This window comes from Thalassophryne amazonica, chromosome 14, assembly GCF_902500255.1.
Source record: "Thalassophryne amazonica chromosome 14, fThaAma1.1, whole genome shotgun sequence".
Classification (NCBI taxonomy): domain Eukaryota; kingdom Metazoa; phylum Chordata; class Actinopteri; order Batrachoidiformes; family Batrachoididae; genus Thalassophryne; species Thalassophryne amazonica.
In genome coordinates, this window is record NC_047116.1 from 76,358,121 (window position 1) to 76,384,721 (window position 26,601).

General features: G+C 39.5%; 1 protein-coding gene across 2 annotated transcripts in view; it reads right to left on the bottom strand.

Moving 5' to 3' along the window:
* The window catches only part of kalrna (kalirin RhoGEF kinase a), a 609,141-nt gene that overhangs the window by 326,805 nt on the left and 255,735 nt on the right, over positions 1-26,601 (bottom strand). For both annotated transcript variants that reach the window (XM_034186645.1, XM_034186644.1), the window contains exons 25-32: positions 21,183-21,298; positions 20,362-20,484; positions 17,333-17,515; positions 15,654-15,775; positions 15,455-15,521; positions 13,146-13,255; positions 2,935-3,004; positions 2,743-2,832 (exon numbers count right to left, since the gene is read on the bottom strand). In XM_034186645.1, the coding sequence (XP_034042536.1) occupies positions 2,743-2,832; positions 2,935-3,004; positions 13,146-13,255; positions 15,455-15,521; positions 15,654-15,775; positions 17,333-17,515; positions 20,362-20,484; positions 21,183-21,298 (881 nt within the window). The remainder of the gene's footprint in view (positions 1-2,742; positions 2,833-2,934; positions 3,005-13,145; positions 13,256-15,454; positions 15,522-15,653; positions 15,776-17,332; positions 17,516-20,361; positions 20,485-21,182; positions 21,299-26,601) is intronic.

Here is a 26,601-nt window from a genome sequence, read left to right on the forward strand (position 1 = left end):
TGTACATCACTGGCTCAAGCACTTCCCAATCAAAACATCTCAATTTAAAGTGCCAACAGTCTGACAGGGCAGACAACCTGACATACACATTTTTTACATGGCACACTCACTTCACAACAAACACACACCTAATGTACATTTTTGTCTGAACTACAAAAATAAAAACCCAAAATAAACAACAATTTGTTCAAACCTCTTATCTTAACCCTGAACTGGAACAGTGTATTAGTTTTACCAAACATTCTTCTGTGTATTGTGTTTTGTGTAGTAGGTGTGTAATGTAGTGACCTACTTCAACAGTTCTGCCTTTGACAGAATTGCTTCTTCTTCATGCAGTAAATGGAGCTGACAATGTTGAGATGAGACATTTTTATATGACAATGCTGGAAAATTAAAAAAAAGTGCATTCTGTCCACAGGCGTGACCTGCACCAAATCCTTCCACTGACAGCCACAGCAGTTTTTGCCATGCTGCTGCACAATCCTCATCATATATCACAATAAAAACAACAGAGGTGCCACCGAGTGGCAGTATTTGAGATGACAGTAATAGCTTTAACCAATCTCTGACAGCCAAATCTCCACAACACCACCTACTCCACCCCAAATGCTTTCCAATCTGAGAATTTGAATTTACCGCCTCCGAGTTAACCTACTTTTTCGCTGCGACGGATGTGACGTCATGCGAGTAGATGTGTCGCAGCACAGCTCTGTTTACCAATACGGCAGACACGGACAGCAAAGGCACAGTGCGCGATTATAGCAAAGATTTAACTGACATATCGATTGTTTTTGAAGAAGATGAGGAAGTTTCTGATGAAAGGAAGCCATGGTAAAAACAATGAGCGGCTCCAAACCGTGTATGTTCCAGCCGAACGCGACAGAAACAGGATGTGAAGCGCAGCTGTCAGGGAATGACAACAACAATGCTGTCGGATATAAGCTGCTTACAAAACACAGAATGGTTTGTTCACTCACCACCTTTTCTTATAAATGATCATTTATTCCTGGCACGGTGTATTTGTGTATGAAAAAAATTATTTCAGCAGCACAGTGGTCTTAAATTCAGGAGTTTGTTCTAAAATCACTGAAAATAAAGTTTCTGTACATTCTGTATATATTTAATCATTTATAAGTCAGTTTCTTGTGATTGCTAATTCTTCACATTTTATTCAAAGCAAATGATTGCAAATCTTTATCTGAAAAGCTGTAGACCCACATCGGATGAGGGGGAAAAGATTTCTAAATAAAAGAAAATTTTACTTCTATATCTGTTGTCAAATTTTATCAGGCATAATATTGTAGAAAAATGTTTATGTTAAATGGAGACTTTCCTGTCTAAAATACACATACAGAACATCTGTAATCATAAATTGTATCACATCTAATCTACTTTGAATGAACAGAAGTCTGAACAAAAAACAGTCTGTTCAGTTTACATGCATATGTATATTTGGAAAACACAAAAATGTCAATGTTCTGTTTTTTTTCAGGTGAACACAGTTGCACAGTCAGCCAATGCAGTCTTGGCGGAGATGCAATGTGGTGGCGAAAATCCTCAATGTGTCACACAGCTGGCTAGGAGGTTGTTTGCCAAAATCTCGTGATACATCACCCCATTCATCCTCCCTTCAATACGGTGCAGTCGTCCTTTCCCCTTTGCAGAAAAGCACCCCCAAAAATTATCTTTCCACCCCCCCATGTTTCACATTTGGGATGGTGTTCTTGGGGTTGTTCTTATCCTCCAAACACGACAAGTGGAGTTGATACCAAAAAGCTCTATTTTGGTCTCATCTGATCACATGACCTTCTCCCATGCCTCCTCTGGATCATCCAGATGGTCACGGGTGAACATCAAATAGGCCTGGACATGTGCTGGCTTGAGCAGGGGGACCTTGCTGCCCTGCAGGATTTTAAACCATGACAGCATCATGTGTTACTAATGTAATCTTTGCGATTGTGGTCCCAGCTCTCTTCAGGTCATTGACCAGGTCCTCCCGTGTAGTTCTGGGCTTTCTCAAAATCATCCTTACCCCATGAGGTGAGATCTTGCATGGAGCCCCAGGCCGAGGAAGATTGACAGTCATCTTGTGTTTCTTCCATTTTCTAATAATTACACCAACAGTTGTTGCTTTCTCGCCAAGCTCCTTGCCTGTTGTCCTGTAGTCCATCCCAGTCTTGTGCAGGTCTACAATTTTGTCCCTGGTGTCCTGAGACAGCTCTTTGGTCTTGGCCATGGTGGACAGGTTGGAGTGTGATTGATCGAGTGTGTGGACAGGTGCCTTTTATACAGGTAAAGAGTGCAGAATAAGAGGGCTTCTTAAAGAAAAATTAACAGGTCTGTGAGAGCCAGAATTCTTACTGGTTGGTAGGTGATCAAATACTTATTTCAGGCAATAAAATGCTAATTAATTATTTAAAAATCATACTATGGGATATATATATATATATATATATATATATATATATATTCTGTCCCTCTTAGTTGAAGTGTACCTATTATAAAAATTACCTCTCCATTCTTTGTAGGTGGGAAAACTTGCAATCGACAGTGGCAATGGAAAAGCACTATATAAATGCAATCCATTTACCATTTACATATTTGCCTCACTGTAATAAAGATGAAACAAAATCTGGTTTTGTGCAGATGTCTCATATTTTCTCCTCATGTCAAAAGGCATTCTCTGAATAATATGTGATAGCATATAATTAAAAAGTGTTGTTAATATAATATGTAACTCACATCAAAGAAGGTGCCGGCATGCTCCAGAATAAGTTGACTGGAGTCTGGTTTGTTTTTACAGTAATCCACATATATGTGAAACTTATCAGCCTGAAAACAGAAAAATAAACATGAAACACGTTTGAGGTCAAACATCAGAGCTCACTATTATGGAATTCAAAAAGAAATCCCACCAACAATGCTGACACTTACCCAGGTGACAAAACAGTGACCCACATCTTCAGGTAGCTGTTCATAGTTCACCAGCTCCTTCAGGAAAATACTGAAGAAAGACACATGTAAGGGAAGAGCAAATTCAGGCCTTCATATTATTCAGAAATCTGCTGCCTTCCTCTTAAAGAAAGTGGAAACAAGTAACACTGAGACCCCAATTGTCTGCCTGGCATGAGGCAGCACACAGCTGCTCGTTTTCAAACAATGCAGCTGTTGTTTTCAAGCCCAGTGCCCACATTGTTTAAGTTGCTTTTGCTAATCGATTCATCCGTTGTCGGAAAATGAGGTGTGGTCAGGTGCAGTGATGGTGCATTGCTATGGAGAAGAAACTGAAAATGAGGACCACCAAAACAAACCACTAAAAACAGTCTAAAGTCCAGCACAGAGTTTTTTCCACTATTTAGACCGCGTAATGGTCAAATATACAGGCAAGCTCACGATGTGCATAAACTATGCAATAGCACACATTTGCACTCGTCCAAAATACAGATCAGATCAGGTCACATCAGGTCTGGCAACACCTGCCAGTGCCACATATTTCAGCATCCACAACACCATGGAACAAACCCAGATCATGAACAATATCCATCCAGGCAAACAACTGGTCCAAAGCACGTGTGTGCTGCATCATGGCCAGAGAAACATGGCCAAAAGGTCATAGATGAGGTTTCTCACAATGCAAACGATACTCCTCATCCGAGCCATTCTGTATGGAGTTTGCATGTTCTCCCCTGTGTATGTGTGGGTTCCCTCCCGGTGCTCTAGCTTCCTCTCACTTCCAAAAACTTTGAATTGGCCATAGGTGAGTGTAAATGTGTTTGTCTGTCTCTTTGTGGTCAGACTGGCGTCCTGTCCAGGGTGTGCCCTGCCTCTCGAGCTCCAGCTCCCATGTGACCCTCAACTGGAATAAGTGGGTATCGAAAATGAATAAATAAAATTAATAACTAATGCAAAAGTGCAAAACTTTTATTGCTGGTTTGTACTATATTTTTACACTGGTTTTCTTTCTCTCCAGGTTTGCAGGTGTTAAAATGAGGGTGGGCAGGGGATGGTCCAAACGCTGGGGCTGCCTGTGCTTCATGGAACATGGAAGACATCAGGTCGAAGGAAAAGTTGAAATACAAGTATTTTACGTCCCATGAAAGAGCAAATTAGACAAGATATAACAAATTATCTAGCCGAAAACGATATTGAAGAAGTCCCTCCGAATATTTTATGGGATGCTTTGAAAGCAGTCCTGCGAGGGAAGCTAACAGGTTATAGCACCAACCTAAAGAAGAGGAGAAATGAGCAATTAAAGAAACTTCAAGAACAACTACGACTTTTGGAGGAGGCCCATAAAATAGGTGTAAATACAAACCTGGAATTAGAAATACAAAAGAGGAAAAACGAAATTAATGAAATTTTCTCATTTGAAATTCAGAAAAACATGGTATTCCTACAACAAAGACATTATGAGGCTGGAGGCAAATCGGCTAAACTATTGGCTTACAAATTAAAGAACAATTACAAAATGCAATTCACAAAATAAAGGATCCCCAAACAAACAGCATACTCTACAAATTGGAAGATATTCAGCTAGCCCTTTTAACATTTTACCAAGAGCTATATACTCGATCAGAGATAGATGATAAATGTATGATATCCTTCCTGGATTCACTTGACTTACCAAAAGTGAGTGAAAATCAAAATACAACTTTAATTAAGGAAATATCCGAACTTGAAATTAAAAAAGCCATTTCAAACTTAAAACCAAATAAAGCCCCAGGACCGGATGGGTTTCCATCAGAGTGGTACAAGGAAATGCAAGATTTATTGATTCCTTTAATGAAAACAACATTCAATTATATTTTAAAGTCCGGGGTAATCCCCCCTTCTTGGAGTGAGGCAACTATTTCCCTAATAGCCAAAGATGGAAAGGATAGGCTTGATTGCGGAAATTACCGTCCTATTAGTGTCCTCAACCAAGATTATAAGATATTCACATACATTCTTAGTAGAAGAACTGAAGATATTCTTGTTCAGATAATTAGTTTAGATCAGACTGGTTTCATTAAGCAGAGACAGACACAGGACAATATTCACAGAATATTAGATATAATCGATCATGTAGTTATAAATAAAATTCAGATGGTTCTTATGAGTTTGGATGCCGAAAAGGCTTTTGATCGGGTTAATTGGGAATTCTTGTACAAAGTCTTGGGGAAGTTCGGATTTCACCATTCTTTTATTATGGCCATCCAAGCTTTGTATAAATGCCCAAGGGCAAGGATTAAAGTTAATGGGGCGCTTTCAAAATCATTTAATTTTATTTTAATTTTAATTTTATATTAAACGGCTCAGGGCTGTCCGTTGAGCCCCTTACTCTTTGCTCTTTTTATAGAGGCCCTGAGCCAAGGTGTTACTCAAAGTACTAATATTACCGGAGTCAAGATTCTGGGGTGTGAACATAAGCTCTCTTTGTTTGCCGATGACGTTCTGATTTATTTGACAAATCCAAATACCTCTTTCCCTAAGCTATTATCATTTCTAGAGACCTTTAGCTCAATATCAGGGTATAAACTTAACATATTAAAGACTCACATTTTGACTTTTAATTATAAGCCAAATCAGGAAATTAAGTCTAAAGTTAATTTGAACTGGGAGTTGGAGCAGGTTGAGTATCTTGGCGTAAATATCTCTAAAGATCTTTCAAAGTTATATGATGCAAATTTTAAACCTCTGTGCCATAAAATAAATGAGGATATTAAAAGATGGAATTTAATACCAATCTTAAGCTTTGAGTCGCGCATTGATACGGTCAAAATGAATATTTTGCCTAGGATGCTTTATTTGTTCCAAACACTTCCAGTTGAAATAACTGATAAACAATTTCAAGAGTGGGACAAATTCATTTCCAGGTTTATATGGCAAGGGAAAAGACCACGATTTAAGTATCAAACTATGCAGCTGGAGAAGGATAAAGGGGGGCTGGCACTGCCATGTATGAAAGATTATTATCTTTCAGCTCAATTTAAGACTCTGGTGTGTTGGTGTAATGCGGATTACCAAGCGAGATGAAAAGAAACAGAAATAGCCACCTCGAGTGATTTTCCAATTCAGGCATGTTTAGGGGACAAGACACTTATTAAAAAACAAATTGAACAGGGAAGTCAGTGGATTAACCTGCCATTGAAACTTTGGGTGCATTTTATTAACAGGAATGACTGGAATGAAGAGGCCAGGATCTTAAGATGGAGCGCTTATGACCTTGATTTCATGCCCAATAAGTTGGATGTGAGATACAAAGATTGGGCAGGACAAGGCCTAACAGCTTATTGTACTTTTTATGATAAGGGAACTCTGAGGGATTTCCATTCAATGAAAGTTAAATATCACTTGAGTAATATGGATTTTTTCCGGTTTCTTGTATTTTTCAACGTGTTAATTATTAGGTACACCCCTCACTTTTTGTTCCTATGATGCTTGTTTTATTTTTTGCTTTTATCTGTTAAAACTCGAATGTTTTGGTAAAACCTAAAAAAAAAAAAAAAATCCACTACTGCTTTATTATCCATCATGACTTTTGGAGGCAGGGGTAGTGGCCAAATGGTTAATGCACTTGGTTTCAGTGCAGAAGGTTCCAGGTTCAAATCCCACCCCTGCAATATTTCTCCATGTAATGTGGAGTTGCGTCAGGAAGGGCATCCAACGTAAAACTTGTGCCAATTCAACATGCAGATCCACCTTGGATTTGCTGTGGCAACCCCGAGTGCAAACAAGGGAGCAGCCAAAGGGACTTTATCCATCATGACTTTAATTATACATCCGCTTTTGTTCTTGTTCAATTTGTTCATGATATGGTAGCAATATATAGAGAGATAGAGATATAGAGAGATATAGACACAGAGATGGATAGAGATATAGAGATGGGGATATAGAGATCAACTGAGGTAGAGATGGAGACAGAAATATATATAGAGATAGAGGTAGAGAGATAGAGATATTTAGAGAGATACAGAGAGATATAGAGATAGTGAGAGATAAAGATAGAGAGCTGTAGATAGAGACAGAGATAGGTAGAGATAGAGATAAAGATAGATAAAGATAGAAAGATAGAGATATATAGAGAGATATAGTTAAATATAGATATAGATATAGATAGATAGATAGATAGATAGATAGATAGATAGATAGATAGATAGATAGATAGATAGATAGATAGATAGATAGATAGATAGATAGATAGATAGATAGATAGATACAGATATGAAGAGACAGACAGCGATATAGATAGACAGACAGAGATATAGGGAGATCGAGATAGAGATATAGACATATGGAGACAGCTGGATAGAGATATATAGAGATAGAGAGAGATAAAGATAGAGAGGTGTAGACAGAGACAGAGACGGAGATAGGGAGAGATAGAGATATAGTTAGATAAAGAGATATAGTTAGATAAAGAGATAGCGATATAGAGAGATATATAGATAGATAGAAAGATAGATAGACAGAGATATAGAAAGATAGATAGTGATAGAGATATAGAGAAACACAGATATGAAGAGATAAATAGAGATAAAGATAGACAGAGATAGAGACTGAAATAAAGAGAGACAGAGCTGGATAGAGATATAGAGATAGATAAGGTAGAGATAGATAGACATAGATAGAAATATAGAGATAGACAGATTTAGAGAGAGACAGACAGACAGATACAGAGAGAGATAGAGACATGTAGATAGAGATAGGTACAGACAGAGAGAAAAAGCTAGAGAGATAGATACAGATAGAGATAAAGACAGAGGTAGATAGAAATGTAGAGATAGAGAGATGTAGATATAGAGATCTAGCTATAGACAGATGGAGAAGAGATAGAGATATAGAGATAAGTAGAGGTATAGATAGAGATATAGAGATAGATAGAGATACAGGTATAGAGAGATAGATAGAGATAGAGGTAGATACAAATATAAAGAAAGAAGGGTATAGATATAGAGATATAGTTATAGACAGATGAGATAGATATAGAGATATATAGAGAGGTAGGTAGCGATATGGAGATAAATATAGATAGAAGAAAAGATAGAGATATAGAGAGAAAGAGATATAGATAGAGAGCTAGAGATACAGAGAGACAGAGATGTATAGGTAGAGCTATATATCAATATACAGATATAGAGAGATATACAGATAGAGAAATAGACAGAGATGGATAGAGATATAGAGAGAGATGGGGTAGCGAGATAGAGACAGAAATAGATATAGATAGAGGTAGAGATAGAGAGATATAGATAGAGACAGATATGGGGAGATAGGTAGAGACACAGAAATAAAGAGAGAGAGATGCAGATAAAAATAGAGATAGGGATATAGAGATAGAGATAGATAAATAGAAATAGAGAGAGAGAGATAGAGACCGATAGAGATACGGATATAGATAGATAGAGGTAGACAGAAATATAGAGATTGATTGATAGATATAGAGAGATACAGAGATATACCTATAGAGATATGAAGATAGATATAGAGAAATATACAGACAGATATAGATATCAAGTTAACCCCTTAATGCCCGATTTTATATAGCTGTATATAAAATAATGTTTTGTGTGTGTTTTTGCCTTTAAGTAGATGGTAAATAATGTTGAGATTATTAATTTCACTTTTGCACAAAAACTAGATAGTAATATTGGGTATTCTGGTAATGACTTTATGTTATAATGTTATAATAATAATGATGGTATGTTGCAAATTTGCGACAATGGGCATACAGGTCAATTTGGTAAGTTGCATATTTGAGTCAGAGATTGTAGCATATATGCGACGATGGGCGTTAAGGGGTTAAATATAGATAGAGATATAGATATACATATATAGATACACAGAGATGGCTATATATATTTATGTAGTGAGAGAGAGCGATAGAGATATGGATAGAGAGAGATATAGATAGAGAGATAGAGATGTAAAGATAGATAGCTAGAGATATAGACATATGGAGAGACAGAGATATAGAGAGATAAAGACAAAGGGAGATAGAGATATAGGGAGACAGATATAGAGATATTGAGATACAGATAAAGAGATAAAGATAATGAGAGATATATAGAGAGATAGAGGGAGACAGAGATAGATATAGAGAGATATAGAGATCCACAGAGATACATAAATAGATAGAGATAGATAGAGGTAGATAGAAAATATAGAGATCGATATAGAGAAATATAGTTATAGATAGATAGATAGATAGATAGATAGATAGATAGATAGATAGATAGATAGATAGATAGATAGATAGATAGATAGAGATATGGAGAGACAGGGATATAGAGAGATAAAGACAGGAAGATAGAGCTATAGAGAGACAGAGATAGAGATATAGAGATACAGATAAAGAGATAAAGACAGTGAGAGATATATAGAGAGACAGAGATATAGACAGAAATATAGACAGACACAGAGATATAGAGAGATAGATATATAGAGATATTGATAGAGATATAGAGAGATAGGAATACAGGGAGAAAGATATAGAGAGACAGAGATATAGATAGATATAGAGTGAGAGATATAGAAAGAGAGATATAGCAAGATAGAGACATCGATAGAAATATAGATATAGAGAGAGATACAGATATAGAGATAGGTAGAGATACTAAGAGATATAGAGATATACAGACAGAGATAGAGATATAGATAGATAGAGATGCAGGTAGAGATATAGATAGAGATATAAATATAGAGATATATAGAGAGAGATAGATATAAAGATAGATAGAGCTATAGATCTGGATAGAGATGTAGAGATAGAGATATGTAGAGAGATGGAGAGAGAGCAATAGAGAGATAGAGAGAGATACAGAGACAGGTAAATATAAACGCAACACTTTTGGTTTTGCTCCCATTTTGTATGAGATGAACTCAAAGATCTAAAACTTTTTCCACATACACAATATCGCCATTTCCCTCAAATATTGTTCACAAACCAGTCTAAATCTGTGATAGTGAGCACTTCTCCTTTGCTGAGATAATCCATCCCACCTCACAGGTGTGCCATATCAAGATGTTGATTAGACACCATGATTAGTGCACAGGTGTGCCTTAGACTGCCCACAATAAAAGGCCACTCTGAAAGGTGCAGTTTTATCACACAGCACAATGCCACAGATGTCGCAAGATTTGAGGGAGCGTGCAATTGGCATGCTGACAGCAGGAATGTCAACCACAGCTGTTGCTCGTGTATTGAATGTTCATTTCTCTACCATAAGCTGTCTCCAAAGGCGTTTCAGAGAATTTGGCAGTACATCCAACCAGCCTCACAACCGCAGACCACGTGTAACTACACCAGCCCAGGACCTCCACATCCAGCATGTTCACCTCCAAGATCGTCTGAGACCAGCCACTCGGACAGCTGCTGAAACAATCGGTTTGCATAACCAAAGAATTTCTGCACAAACTGTCAGAAACCATCTCAGGGAAGCTCATCTGCATGCTCGTCGTCCTCATCGGGGTCTCGACCTGACTCCAGTTCGTCGTCGTAACCGACTTGAGTGGGAAAATGCTCACATTCGCTGGTGTTTGGAACGTTGGAGAGGTGTTCTCTTCACGGATGAATCCCGGTTCACACTGTCCAGGGCAGATGGCAGACAGCGTGTGTGGCGTCGTGTGGGTGAGCGGTTTTCTGATGTCAGTGTTGTGGATCGAGTGGCCCATGGTGGTGGTGGGGTTATGGTATGGGCAGGCGTCTGTTATGGACGAAGAACACAGGTGCATTTTATTGATGGCATTTTGGATGCACAGAGATACCGTGACGAGATCCTGAGGCGCATTGTTGTGCCATACATCCAAGAACATCACCTCATGTTGTAGCAGGATAATGCACGGCCCCATGTTGCAAGGATCTGTACACAATTCTTGGAAGCTGAAAATGTCCCAGTTCTTGCATGGCCGGCATACTCACTGGACATGTCACCCATTGAGCATGTTTGGGATGCTCTAGACCGGCGTATACGACAGCGTGTACCAGTTCCTGCCAATATCCAGCAACTTCGCACAGCCATTGAAGAGGAGTGGACCAACATTCCACAGGCCACAATTGACAACCTGATCAACTCTATGCGAAGGAGATGTGTTGCACTGCATGAGGCAAATGGTGGTCACACCAGATACTGACTGGTATCCCCCCCAATAAAACAAAACTGCACCTTTCAGAGTGGCCTTTTATTGTGGACAGTCTAAGGCACACCTGTGCACTAATCATGGTGTCTAATCAGCATCTTGGTATGGCACACCTGTGAGGTGGGATGGATTATCTCAGCAAAGGAGAAGTGCTCACTATCACAGATTTAGACTGGTTTGTGAACAATATTTGAGGGAAATGGTGATATTGTGTATGTGGAAAAAGTTTTAGATCTTTGGGTTCATCTCATACAAAATGGGAGCAAAACCAAAAGTGTTGCGTTTATATTTTTGTTGAGTGTAGATCTGGATAGAGATATATAGATAGAGATAAATAGAGATAGAGACATGTAGAGAGATATAGCTAGATAGAGATGTACAGAAGACAGAGATTGATAGAGATACAGAGAGATAGAGATGGTGATATAGATTGATAGAGATACAGACAGAGATAGAGATACAGATAGAGATACAGATATAGAAAGATAGAGATATGGGTAGGTAGAGATATAGAGAGACAGATATATAGAGGATAGCGATATAGATTAATAGAGATAGAGAGACAGAGCTATAAATTAATAGAGAGAGAGAGATGGATACAGATAGACAGAAATATAGAGATATATCAATAGAGATAGATATCGAAAGAGAGAAAGAGATGAGATATAGAGATATATAGAGACAGAGATAGAGAGAGATAGAGATAGACAGACAGACAAACAGACAGACAGATAGATAGATACAGTAGGCTTGCTGATGACTACACAAAACCTGTGTAAACTTTGATTAAAAAAATCATCATTTTTAGAATTGAGTATTTGTCCCAGTGAGATATGAGTAATTGAGAATAGAATGTCAAAGTACTAAAGAAAGAAAGGAAATAAATCAAATAGCTAATCATGGCAGACATAGATTAGGAGGATGAAGGTTACATTATCTGGAGAACAAAAATAAGAAAATGAGAGAATCAGCTCAGCTATTACTTGAAATTGTTGACATTCTAATAAGCTGTATTTGTGCGGCCCGCATAAGTTGTGAGTGGTAAGATGGCCGCCAGTTTGATTCAATGGTTTGTAAGGAGTGTGTGGGCCACTGTCCAGCAAACCCAGCTCTTAAAGGAATTGACAGGTGACAAAGTGACTGGTTTAATTCATGTTGCACCTTAAACAAACAAACCCATGATTAATCATGGGACTAAATACAGGGCCTTAGCCTTCTGCAACTTACTGTAAAGTCAAATTACATGTCATGTGATGAGCAAAGTGGGATTAGACACACTTCAAATGCACTTGCACAGACAATGCACTATAACATGCCAAATATGTTTCTGTGGAGCCCACAGTAAACACCTGCATTTCCAATTCCATTATAGTCCAGTGCGATCTATACTCTACTCTAATGTGACTTACATATGCATTTTTCCTCTTCAAGAGACATTTTTAACAGGCGCGACCTACACTCCAATGTGCCTTGTACTCCAGAAAATACAATATGTTGTATGTTTTCCTGTGCATGATCCAGGATGCCGGTCCATAACTGCTATGGATCCTAACAGTTGAACAAAGCCAACGTAATGTCCCCACATCACCTAACTGTTGTAGCTGATGGCTACTTTCGGGAGACAGGGAAAGTCCATCAGACTGCCCGGCTGGTTGCCAACTTAGACTCCCACGGTTCCATATGGTATTAAATAGATGTAGTAAAGCGTGGAATCAGGGCATGCTCCTCAATCTGACCTAAAACCTGACCTAAAAATACAAGTGTATTTTTTAACTTCCTCTGAAAGGTATTAAATTAAGCAAATGGCTTATCTGAGGCAATGTGAGACACCTGAATAATTCTGGCAATATTTTATCTTTTTTTGCCACTTGCTTACAAGCTGTTAGAATTTGGAAGACATCAGGGACAGTAAACTGGTTGTCATGCTATTTTCTTGTTTCCACAGAGTCCGCGGAGATTGGTAAAAATTTTAGAAGTCACAAATCAGTGGTTTTGATTGCTGCCAGTCAGCACCATGCATGTCTCACTTGCTGTGGAAGTCATAGATCTCCTGCATGTTTCCAAAGATGATGTGCTCCTTGTTGGCAATGTCAAGTGGTACCTCCTCCACACCATTAGTCATCTCCCACAGGTAGGTCTGACAGACAGACAAATGGAGGAGGCAGTCATGAAAACATCTTTACTGAAAAACCAGAACACACTTTTGGCCAGATTCCTGAAAGTGGCCATGTCACTACCATGTAGGGTGGCAAAATATACCACCCATAATTTACTAGGTGTATATCCCTAGTTAATATTTATTTATAATAGCTATTCCAGGGCAGTGGCAGTAGCTAGGTAGGGTCAGTGAAGGGTTACACAGGGGTCAACACTGAAAAATTATATTGAAATATATACCCTTTTTGTTTTTGTCAAACCATAAATATTCAAAAAAGGTATAGTTTGGATTATCAGTGACTAGATGTTATGATGTTATGGTGTTAAAACAGCAAAAATGGTGATAAAGGTCAATTTCATTTTGTACAGAGGTCAAAGCGGTTAAGTGCACTTCCCAATTCAAATATGTAATATGGAGTTGCATCCAGTGAGATCCAGTTCAGAGCTGTTGTGGTGAACCCATGTGAAAAGGGAGAAGCCGAAGGGACATATTTTTACAGGGCTCAAAATTTTTGGTAAAAAGTGATGTAAATTATTGGTTGAGTTAATAAGGTTCACCACCCGTCATGCTTAGTTATCACAGGAAACATTATGTCTTAAGGGCTTTTCACACTGCATGTGTTCAGGGTGCTTAATGTGTCATGGTACGGTCTAAAGCACATTTTTAATAAGACGCTTCGTGACACTGCCAGGAGCGCACATTGCTGCTTGCCATCAAGCTGTTTTGTTTAGAAGCATAGCAGGTCTAGGTTTTCAGAGACGACAGGTGAGCTGGACCCTCAGGACATTTAACCAGATGAAGATCTCCTCTGCAGCTTCAAATGCTGGTGGAGTTTATGTATGACACTTTTTTCACATTTTGAAGAGCAGAGATGTTCTCTTCTTCATCTGGACTTCAGGCTTTGGTGTTAAGCTCATTTCTGGATGTTTTTGAAGTGCGTCTGTATTAAGGTTCTCTGCACAGCAAATGCTGAAATGTTCCTGATGTGGACAAGTAAAAAATATCTTTCATAAAATATAAAGAAATACGAAGCAGTTAAAAAACTAAGTTATTTAAAGTTGAGTTCTTTGTTGTAGTCTCAGAAGAAACTGCAGCTTTATTTGGTAAAAATAAAAATAGATTGAAATATTTACAAATTAAAACATTCACTCAGCTGCACTGAGTGCATCTAAAAGGCAAACGTTAGCCGAGCATTAAACCTTCAGCAGTGCAGCAATGTCACGTTTTATTTTTAAATTATTCTCACCTCAGACAAATTTGTAGAACTAAGTTCCGTTGCTCAAACTGGGTGTTTGTATATATCCAAAAGTAAGGAATTTCAGATTGAGTGGGTCTGCTCTATCACTTTGGCTGTGATGTCTCGCTCTGAACCCCAGCTGCTCTGCGTGGCTCTGTCCGCTGTCGCAGTCCAATCGATCCCACCATGTGATCAGTCCTCACTCGGCTTGCCGTTACTCCAAAAAGTCGCTGAAACAAAGCTTCTCCCAGCAGGTTGATCCGTGACTCATTCTACTGCTGTTTTTTTTCAGCTTTTTGTGGTTCTGGCAGACGTGAATCCAATATAGCGATTGTCCTGCTTTTTCAAGCTTTGGAAAAGCCAAAGAGTGAAACAGAAATCTCCGCAGCCCCTCACCATGTCCAAAGTGTCCAACGCATCCGACGAAAGGGGAGACATCATTTGACGCTAATGAAGCTTGCGGTGTGAAAGGCCCTTTAGAATCCAATGCCCACTGGCCTTTTTTGACTAATACTTTGCAGACCAAGCATTGAACATGGTCAAAACTGCTCCATTTATGAATCTTAACCAATGATTTGCAACAGTTTTTGCTAAAACTGGAGCAACTTTAACTTTTGACCCCTGTACAAACTGAAATTGCCCTTTGCTACCATTTTTGCTGTTTTTACCCCTTAACACCACAACATTCAGTCATAGAAATTCCAAACTACACATTTGTGGAAGCCCTGTGATCAGAAAAATAATGTAAGATACTTCTCAACATGACTGGAAACTTTTTAAATAATGTTTTATTGACCCAACATGGCTCCAGCTACCTAACTTATATGGGTGTCATACTTTTTTCCAGTCCCTATAGATATGTGATGAAAATGCCACATCAAGCATTTTTCTTACCCTGGGTGGTAGTGACTATTTGGCCTAAGGTGGGTGTGTGTTCTTACCTCAAGACATTCCTGCAGATCTCTAACATAGGCCTTCTCAGTCTGTAGTAGCTCTGCCATGATGAACCTAAGACACACAAAAAAACAGTCATCAACATCATGATTTGTATCATGAATTATGTGTTTGGTCTTGCCATGGCCTTGTGAGTCTCCTCAAATACATATTTGTGACTCTTTCTGACTTCAATCTTGTACTTACTCTTTCTTCCTGGCAGATTTCCTCTTCTCCTCATTGATCTCATGGTTGGGTTCACGTAGCCTAACTTCAGGATCATCTGTCAAGCTTGCAGGGATAATGTCTAGTTCTAAGTCTTTACTGTCCTGTAGAGAAAAGCAAAAATGTGTTTTCCCATAATCGCCACATATACAACAAATCAGTAAAAGTTTAACTTCTGGTTGTGTGTTAAATTTGCTATGATGGTTATGTTCCTACCCATATTCATATTTATTTGTCTGTTTTCTTGGTTACTTTGTTCACTGGATTACACAAGATGTGATCATGTTAAACATGCCTGGTATAAAGGTTGAACTGACAGAACACAGAAGCCATTTTATTTTGTGGTGGATCCACAACCGGGGAAGTGCATACCTCCCATTGTTCTTGGATGGCCATAATTTCCCTTCATGAATTGCACATCTCTAGTGGCTGTGTCTCAATTCAGGGACTGCATCCTTTGAAGGCTGAATTTGTTGGCAACATTCGTCATAGTGGTGTAACTGAGCTGCCTCATTTCAAAAGCTCATTGGAATGTGGCTGACGAAAGCAGCCTTCTTTTCTCCAAATTGAAGGATACACCTGGTGTGTCCTTCAATTATTCTCTGCGGCCACAACAATGTCAATAGTGATTGTTCAACCCCCCCTCCCCAAAAAAAGCCAAAATGGCTGGTAAATTTAAATTAAACCAAAACTTTTAGGTTCCACCCATTTCGTTAGCTCTTCATGTGTAACAGACAGGGTGCAGGGGTCGGGAAGGCTAACAACGCAAAAGCAAAATGCTCCATAGGATAGACCAGTGGATCTCAAAAATTTCACAGTGAGTACCACCTCATAAAATATTTGGCCCTTCAAGTACTAGCATTACGACCCCCATCAAAATACAGCAGGTTACACCTATTTAAGTACATATAGAGTTCACACAGGAGGCAATTTTATTCCCAATATGAAGTTAATATTGTTAATTCATTGTTATCTACAGCCACAGGTTTACATGACTGAAACACCCATCATGTGACAATATTAGTTATCAGGTGTGAAGTTATCAACAACAGTACTGCATTGAAACATTCAGCACTCACTGATGGGCCATTAATTTCATCTTTATAAAAAAAAAAAAAAAAAAAAAAAATCAGAGTCCCTGAGCACCACTAGAGGGACCCCTTGAACCACAGTTTGACAACCAAGGGGCTATCTTATCTCATTTCAGAAAGGTTACTTCAGCACCTGTGGCCTCAGAAGGGTTGGTCTTCACAGGACACAGAAGGATGGAGCCACTGAACTGACATGGCCACAGTTCCCAGCTGACCATGACTGAAGATTTCTTCCCATGCTTTGCAACATCACTTTGAGCAGATGGGTTCATCAGTGAAATCACCCGCTGGAGTCACTGGGTACAAAAAACCTGCACCCTCTTGGCCCTTTCTGGAATACTTTGGACACCACTGACTTAAGGCATTACAATATGTTGCATGGAGATACTTTGAGGGATGTGGCTGAAGAGAAAAACCTATGACATACTTTAACGTAACCACTGCCATCAATAAGTGATAGAATAAGAATGAATGGATGGACAGACTGATTCTTTTCAAGATTTGTCTTTATCAGGAAATGCAACAGCCTATTTTACATAGTCAACATTGTGAGTGTCAAACTGTGTTCACCTCAGAGCTGACACCGAGGCTCCTTTCCAGGCTCTCTTGGTACTTGGACATCCGCATGGAGAAATCCCGGTAACGGCGGTCCACCGTACTCACCCAGCGCTTCAGTTCTGCCACATGGGCATGGCCTCTCTCCACCAGGTTGTCTGCCAGCTGGATGAGCAGTTTTACTTTCTCCTTGGTTTGCTGTGGGACATACATTCACATATTATACAGAATCACATTTATATACATTTCACTTTGCATAATTTGAAGTATCATGTCTTCTACGGTGAGCAACACAGTGGTAAGTGGCTGGCACTGTTGTTTCACAGTGAGAAGGCATTGGTGTTGCTCACGGCACGGTCCATTCTGTATGGATTTTACATGTTCTCTCATGATTGTGTGGGTTCCCTCCAGGTGCTCCAGCTTCCTCTCAATTGGTGACTCTAAACTGACTGCAGGTGTGAAACTGTGAATAAATTTGTCTGTCTAGGCTCCAGCCTTCTGTGATCCTGAAACACCTGTCAGACCTGGCCATGTTTCCACAAAAAGTGGAATGATGCAGTAAGAACTTGTACACCTTATTAGAAATGCAGCAGAACCTGCTAAGGGCATGGTGAACCTTGGACATGTTCAAAAAATATGCAGTGATGGCATGGTTGAATCAAGACAGACTTAGTAAGGATGGGATAACTACTGTATTGAAGTATTAACAGTATAACTAAACCTAGTATAGATTATATTGATGTAGTACAGCACAGGTGTGGCATGGGTGGGCTCACCCAGCGGGAGTCTGTGGACTGCTTAGTGAAATGTGCAGGACACTGTCTATGGTACAGCCAAAAATCAAGGTTTGCTTCAAAGCATGTGCCCACAAGCATGCATGTAGCATATCTGAATCTGTATGTGTTTAATATAGATAAGCATGATTGGCAGGACAGCTGTTCTTATTACTGTAATCTATATATTAAAAGCTAATTGGCCTCTATGTACGTGTATGAGTGCTTGCTTGTGTATGGTTTCAATCACGGAGAACCTGGGGAGAGCCGCCATTTGCCATTTGGTATACTTATGTATTTTGGGTCAAGGATGAACGCCGCCAAAATGGAACGTTAATAGGGCTAATATTTTTGGAGAAACTACAGATATTCACTAACATCAGTGAACAATGGACATTGATAATTACATTCTGGACTCACACGCCATTCCAAATCATTATAGAAACTTTGCATAATTTATTACCATCCTTGAAAAATTTCAGCTACCTATTTTATGAGCACTACCCAAGCTAGAGCCTGTGGATCCCCATGGACAATGAGCTAGTTTACTGTTGAACCTATATCTGGACACAAAACCTGCAGAATGAATGAAAAAGTGCATGGTATGGTGTGGCATTAATAAGGACAGGACAGGCTCAGTAAGAATGTGGTATGTGCATGTGCAATGTGATTGTTCATACTAAGAATGATGTATGAATGAATTGCATGTGATCATGTGTGGAGTAGTAAATTAGTGAGAATGTGTTATATATACAGCAGCACTGTAGAACAGGGGTGAGCAACAGTTTGCCATGAAGGGCCAACATAGAACAGGTTTTCCTGTGATTTCATTGGTGATCAGGTGTTTAAGTTGAAAGGAGAAACTCATCGTTAAACCCATCTGCTGAGGTGACTGGTTGCCAGTTAAACCTGCACAACTGGCCATTGTTGTCCACCCCTGCTGTAGAATAATAGTATGAAGCTGGCAACTCTAGCTGCCAGGGGTTTACTTTAAGTTAATAAGGAAATATTTGTAGTGTCTCATCCCTCTGAATGAAATGCTACTCTGACACGTTACCTCCCCAGCCAAGGCTGGTACCAATTCACAGCTGGCTGGACTGGGACAATGGAGATGAAGTGTGTTGTCCAAAACGACAGACAGGTTGCCTGAACTACACACCTGGAATCAAATCCTAGTCTATAGAGGGGTTGTCCATATCCTATCCCACAGAGCCAATGGCTCTACGTTAGTGCCATCGAAGAACACAGAAAAACAATCCACATCCTGGAAAGAACTGGAATGCTGAAGTGACAACATGGCCAAGAAAACCTAATGACATGAACAGCAAGAAGTTGGGAAAGGCTGCCAGGCAAAACAGAAAGACAACAGAAAATGAGATGTTTTTGAAGAGGCCCAGAACGAGAGAAGATGGAGATGTTTGAAGCCATGGAACATATCTGATGATGAGTTGAGTAACACACGACCGCATATTGTATCTATGGTGCACTCTCTTGACATTAAAGCCCCATTTTCCACACACTACAAGATGTGTGCTCCTGTCTGGATTCCATTTTTCATGCATCCACTTTATGCTGCAGACAACCAATTTTCACCCATTTTACCTGTGTGTAGCTGGTGGCAGTCCCTGAAATTTTCACACAGCTAACTTGGATAACCACAGATTTTCAGGGTTTATGCTGACACCACTGAAGTTCATCCCTTTTTCCAACCATCGATTTGCAAAACTTGTTTATTCTCGTTAATTCGCAGGGAACTGGAGCCTAACCCAGAGGTGAGGGTGGGGTACAAGATGCCAGACTATCGCAGGGCCACATATAGACAGTCAAACACATTCACACTCTCACACAATGATGGTCAATTTAGAGACACCAGTTCACCATATCTTTGGAACCAGGAGGAAACAGGAGCTCCCATACGAGGAACACACATGAGAACATGCAAACTATACACAAAAAGGACCAGAAAAGAAATTGGGACCACTTAACCTGCACATTCTCACCAAAATGAATGACAACAGCAAGCAACATTTAACGGGTGCCTACCGGCCGGTTGAATATAACTCAGACGGTAGAATGAGAAGACCAACAGCCAATGGATCAGTGGTTCTGAAAAGTGCCCCCAGTGGATAGGCATTTAAATCCTCGAGGTTCACGCAAGCAATATGTGAATATCGATGATGGAGAGGAATGTTATTTGTGTCCCGAAAGCAAAATACACACATGCACACACGAGCGCGCGCGTGCACACACATACACTTGTGTGTATTGTACCTTAGCAGAAAGCCTGAAAAGATGGTAGTCATTAAGGAGCTGCTGTGTTTCCTCATTGCTCTCGCCGGGTGAGGTGTGTGTGGCCAGGTAAACTTCACCCGTCTCCTGGATCCAGTCCAGTGTCTACACACACACACACACACACACACACACACACACATACACACACGCCTCATCAACATCACAATACTCTAGCATATTAAAGTATTTTCTGGACTGTAAGTCCCACTGGAGTATTTGTCATGCCTGTCAGAAAATGTATCATAAAGAGGAAAAATCATATATAAGTCACACTGGTCTAAAATCTGAATTTGAAATGTAATGCTACTGCTTGAGGCAAAGAAGAAAATTAATTTAATTGGCACATTTTTTATAACACAGACACCACGTTACTGATCAGAAGGTAACAAGCTAATTCATGTTATTGTACAAGGCACAAAACTCGAGTAAACGGTTTCTGAACAGGTGAGATAAAGGTGCAATGCAATTAAATGTGAATCACAGTACCGCATTTTGTATACAGGACCAGCTGGTCACACATGTAGATGGTGCTATCTTGTGCTTATGGATAATAATGCTGTATTTTTTTTTATATAGAAGTTGCTTTGGAATATAAGGAGGACCCCCAAACTACTGGAAAAACTTTTGAGTTTTTTTTTTGAGTCCAGAAAATACGGTAAATAACCCCCATCAAACTGACAGTAACTGCTTCAGTCACTGCACACACACACACACACACACACACACACACACACACACACACACACACACACACACACACACACACACACACACACACACACACAGACAGACAGGCTAACCTGTTTTGTGCTCCGTTCAAACACCAGGTACTGCTGACACTGGTCCAGCCTTCTCTTCTTTAACGTCCAGAAGTGAAGGACTCTGTTCTCTCTCTGCAGCAGCTCATTTAGAATGGCTGTAACACATGATTGCAGTAAACACTCTGATGACTAAAATACCCAAATGTGATAGTATATAGAACATTCCTGCGTCAATTTACAAATCAGAGTGGATGCAAAATAATAGCTATGTTATACCAAACATTTCATAAATCTTTAGCCAACATTCATCCATTCATTTTTGTATACATGCTTATTCCAATTAAGATTTGGTTGGGGTGGGGTGGGGGGGTGGAGGTATCCCAGCAGTCCTAGGGCAAGAGGCCGGGTCCACCCTTGGACAACCTATCGCAGGGCCACATACAGGCAGACAAACGCATTCACACACACACCTACGGTCAATTTAAAGTTTCCAATTCACCTAACCTGCATGTCTTTTGAACTGGGAGGAAGCTGGAGCACCCGGAAGGATCCTACACAAGCACGGGGGGGACATGCAAACTCCACACAGAAAGGACCAGGCAGGAAGTGAGCCCAGGACCTTCTTGCTGTGAAGCAACAGTGCTAACCACTAAATCAGGAGCCACCCAAACAGCCATCATGTTAAAAATAAATAGGAAAGACAAGGAGGAATGGTTAAATCTGAAGCCAAATGGGGTAATACTCCTATATGTAAATCACAATGGATAATTGTGAATTTGGATGGGAAAACATTCTAAGATTTTTCATGATCCATGCTGAGAAGACACATGAAGGTGTTGAAAACTTCTGGAAATTATGAAGACAACTATTATCATATATTTTGGGCAGTCCCAAAATAAATGATACTGGCCAGAAATTCATAAATGCTTGAAAAGTGTATTTGTCATGCTCCTGCCCATGAAGGGCTTCTGTTTGGTTGTGGGTTCTCGTTGGACTCCGGATTATGTTCTGCTTTTAGTCTCATAGCGTTATTTCCTAGCTTTGCCCCTTTTTGTTTTGTTCACGTTAATTATGGTTTGTCATATTTTCCACAGTTGGTTTTTATGTCACCTATTTATCTTGCACCAGTCTACTTTGCTTTTCATCTCACTGCACTCTCTTGCACCTGCCCTTGTCTTTTTCGGTCACGCCCCTTCCAGCACCTTCCTCGCACCTGTCCTTTGTTTACACCTTGATTAGCCTGCACCCTATTTAAGCCCTCATAGTTCCACAGCTCACCACCAGATTGTTGATTTCATGTCGCTCTCCAGCCTTTGTTCCAAGCTCTCCTTTGTCCTGTTTTTTGCCGGCCGGAATTTTGATCTTGCTTTGTTCTCAACCTTGAGTTTGTCTTTGCCTCCGATTGCCTCCTCGCTGTGTATTTCGACCTATGCCTGTTTGTTGCACCACACCTCAGCTTTACGCCTGTCTGTTACTGTTGCCTCGCTGCTGGCGCACCCATGTATCGACTTCCTGCTTGTTTTGACCATTAAACCTTTTTCTTACTCCATCCTTGGTGAGAGTTTACATTTGTGTCCACCTGTTTTGAGCCACGCCTACGCTATGCCTGACAGTATTTCAAAGCACTAGTCTGTGTTTGGTTTGGCAGTGGTGAAATCTTTGCAGCCTTTGAGTCTTTTGGGCTCGGGTGTTTGCTATCTTAGGCTAGTATCTCACTGGGCACCCGCACATCGCTTGATTTTTGAACAAATTTAGCAAATCATTGTATTCTGTTTTAATTTACATTTCACACAATGAATGTCCCAACTTCACTGGAATTGGGGTTGTACTTCCCACAGATCACAAACACCCCAAAAGACTTTGAGAGCATGACCAACATCGAAAAACTCCCGGTATCTGTTGGGTGAAGTACAACAATGTGCAACAGCACAGCAGCAAGGTTTGTGAGCTGCTGTAACACGAAAAGAAGGACATAAACCACCGGAAACCCAAAATGGGAGACTGAACTGCTATGTCACTTGATCTACGTATAACATATAGGATACTATATTTTTACACTGAACGCACAATTTTTAATATTATTTCAATTCCACATCTCCTGTTTACACATTAATTTACTGTAGAATATTGTTAACTGTATGTACATCTTCTTAATTTTTATTTTTATTTTTTGTTCTATGTAACACTTACTTTGACAATGTAAATGTGTGTTTCCCATGTCAATAAAGCTCCACTGAAATGAAATGAAAGAGCAAAAGGGGCAGGGGGATTAAATTAAACAGAGGAACATGCACAGACTGAATGCTCACAGCCTGGTAATTGAAAGAGGCAACCAAATGAAGAGTGACTGTGCCAAGTGTGGAGAAAATGCTGTAAAAACGAAGCAGCACTTTCTTAAACAATGCCCAAAGTTTAAAAGTGTTCTACCCATTTTCAGCAGAAATACCCACACTTTAACAATAGAGAGAAGTCAAAATTTAAAATGGCACTGGAGTTAAAAAAGTAGGATTTTTGCAGGTCAGTTTGTCTTTACATGTCATAACATGAGAAACTGAATCTTACCATGAGTTTGTGGTAAAGTATTTTACAGTCGTCGCATACTGTTCGGTCTTTTCCTGCATATGATAATTTGTACTCATACTCGTAAAGTAGAACTGAAGTGACATCATTACTAGCCGATTCGTTTCAAAATGTGCCTGCACTGTTTTGCATTTTGACTTTCAGTCAAATAAAAGGCTGTTTTTTAAGTCATATATTTCATCATTGACGTTTTAAAATAGTGTTAATCTCTTCTCATGAACCCCACAATGAGTATAATGAGTATATGAGTATAATCCCTTGAGCTGATCGTCACACCCCTACTTCAAGCATATAATGAAGGTTTTTTTTTCCAGTTCTTGTGGCAGTTTACACAAGCACAAGTACAAAAAAAAGTGTCACTGTGCAAATACTGATGTACAGTACCTGACTTGTAAATATATGTAAATAGTAGAAATGACCACCAGTACACAGATAGTCAATATATGTAAGTCTCACAAACTAAACTTTACTGCAGATCTGAGAAAAGCACACAATTCTGCTGTACACATTGTATGACTGTGTTTTTTCTGAAGGAAGGATGAATTCTGCAGAAGACAGGGGGGCACTCATAGTGGCTAGCAAATGAATGCCAGCTGGTTCCCAACTGGCAGTTAGCCAGTTGGCATCCAAAGAGCCTCCAGCGGGATGCGGCAGTTTGGAGTGTTTGCAACTGTGCCTGCCAACTTTGGTCAAATTCAGATTCTGCAGTATTGAGATATCTTGCTGACATACATAGGTACAAACATAATTACTTATAAAACCGAGACATATCACAAGAGCATACATGTCCAGCAGCGTCAATAATAAACTTTAAAAACAGCAAACATACAAAATTCAATAATATGTGAAAAAATTCAACCAACATAGTGGTGCAGGGCTTTGCAGGGTTTCCTCACCGCAAAGAAGGGTGTGGGTCAGTTCCACCAAAAACCAGTTCCCGAATACTTTTATGGAATTGGCATGTTCTTCTTATGTCTGAGTTGGTTCCCCATGGAAATGTGGTAAAGCACACTCACTGACGCATGACAAAATAATTCATTAGCTGTTGTGCAAAACTTAAGTGATATTTTCAGAATGTCGGCAAAACATTTTAGCGAAATGACAGCGTTTCCATTGAGTGATCAGTCACAAAGGAACAAACCCTGCTAAATATTGAAATTCTGTTGTTTCTAAATCCAATATTGCTGTAATGTCATCTCTTGTAATGTTTAACAAACTGTCAGTCTCTTCTTCTGTCCACTTTAAGGCTCTTCTAAGCAGAAGATGATGAAGATAACTCCAAAGTTAGAATATGTATGTGTTACTAAGCTGCTTCTTGGTTGATCACAAATATTATAAGAACAACGACTAATGAGCTTGAACCTCGCCACACTGGTGTTCATGAAAAAAAAATTGAGGTGACATGATTCAGGTATTGGCACGTTCAGTGTGCATGTTGAGAAGATGGTGCCAAGAAAACAGAATGTAGCTACAAGGGGGAATTTGTGAACTCTGTCCAAGCCCCATGTGGCAAGAAGTGCATCTGGAACAACCAGAAGTAAGTAATTCACCCTGCAAGTGATAAACATGTGGAACAGATTGTCAAAGACACTGAACAGCTTCAAGTTGTGGCAAAATGCCACTAAAAGTGAATTATTCCTTTTTGGGCCATGTGAAAGTTTTGGTGCATTGCTTATTAAGATTTTATGCATGAATGAGGATGAAGCTTTTCTCTTCCAGGTATGAGGGTCTGATCAGTTTTACATAATTTCTCTTGGTGGAGTTGTAAATACTGTAATGAAAATCATTTTTCAAGCACTTTTCATCTTTATGGGTGTAACACTGCTAAATCTACAGATTTACTCCTTTTTTGTTTTTATTGGTGATGAAATGCTCACAAGCAAAGTGGAAATAGGAAAAAAACTCCTATAATTGGATTTTGTGTGCAATAAAATGCATGAGTCTGTGCATGCACGTATCTCTTAATGCATGGAAAAGACTGTGCCAATTGGCAAAAATAAACCATTTTCACTACTGCAGAAACATTTAAATTCTTGTCAAATAATTTCTATTTTTATAGAAAAACACCAAGCCTACAGGGAAATCTAACATCTTATTTGATTTCAAAACTAGAAGGCACTCATAGAGCGCACACCTCTGCCAAGGCCACATACTGCTGAAAACTTGATTCTGAATGCAAAATATGTTTCGGAACAAATCCAAAATTTTCTAGGATATTATCCATCTGCTCAATAATAGCATCAACATTCTTTCACAATTTGTTGTTAAGTAAAATGTTGCTTTATGCTAAACATTCTTCTGGATCCCAGTTCCAGAAACTATTCCAGACCACCACACCATTATCTATCTGCTCACCAAATTTAACTGAAATCACCTCATTACTTTCTGAGTTATCATGCTAAAGGTCTCCTGACACTTGCACGACTTTGATCCGTGAACTTGCACGCACTCTGCCGTGCAGGAGAGTAAACTCGTAAACCGTAACGTGAGCGGCTTCGTGCAAGTGCACAAAGAAAATTTTGAAATGTTCAAAATCTCCATCACGCATTAATTATGTGAACTTCACCTGAACATTGTGCAAACTGTTTTACCAAGCCATTACAATATATACATTACAAATAATTACCTTTTAGATTGCTCTAAAATGCTTTCTCCACCTCATGAAGTGCATGAGAGAGAGAGACAGAGAAAGGATGCAGACAAAATGGTCCTCTGTGATTCTGGAAGCAATTAGAGGCGTTTTCAACAGCCAAACTCAAAATGACTAATCCACTACAAAAAAATTATTTTGTATAAGCAGCATCCAGCGCACAAAGCGCAGTGTCCAGTGGAACAAAGTGGGTGGCATTGTCACAACAAAGTGCGTGCAAGTGTGCAG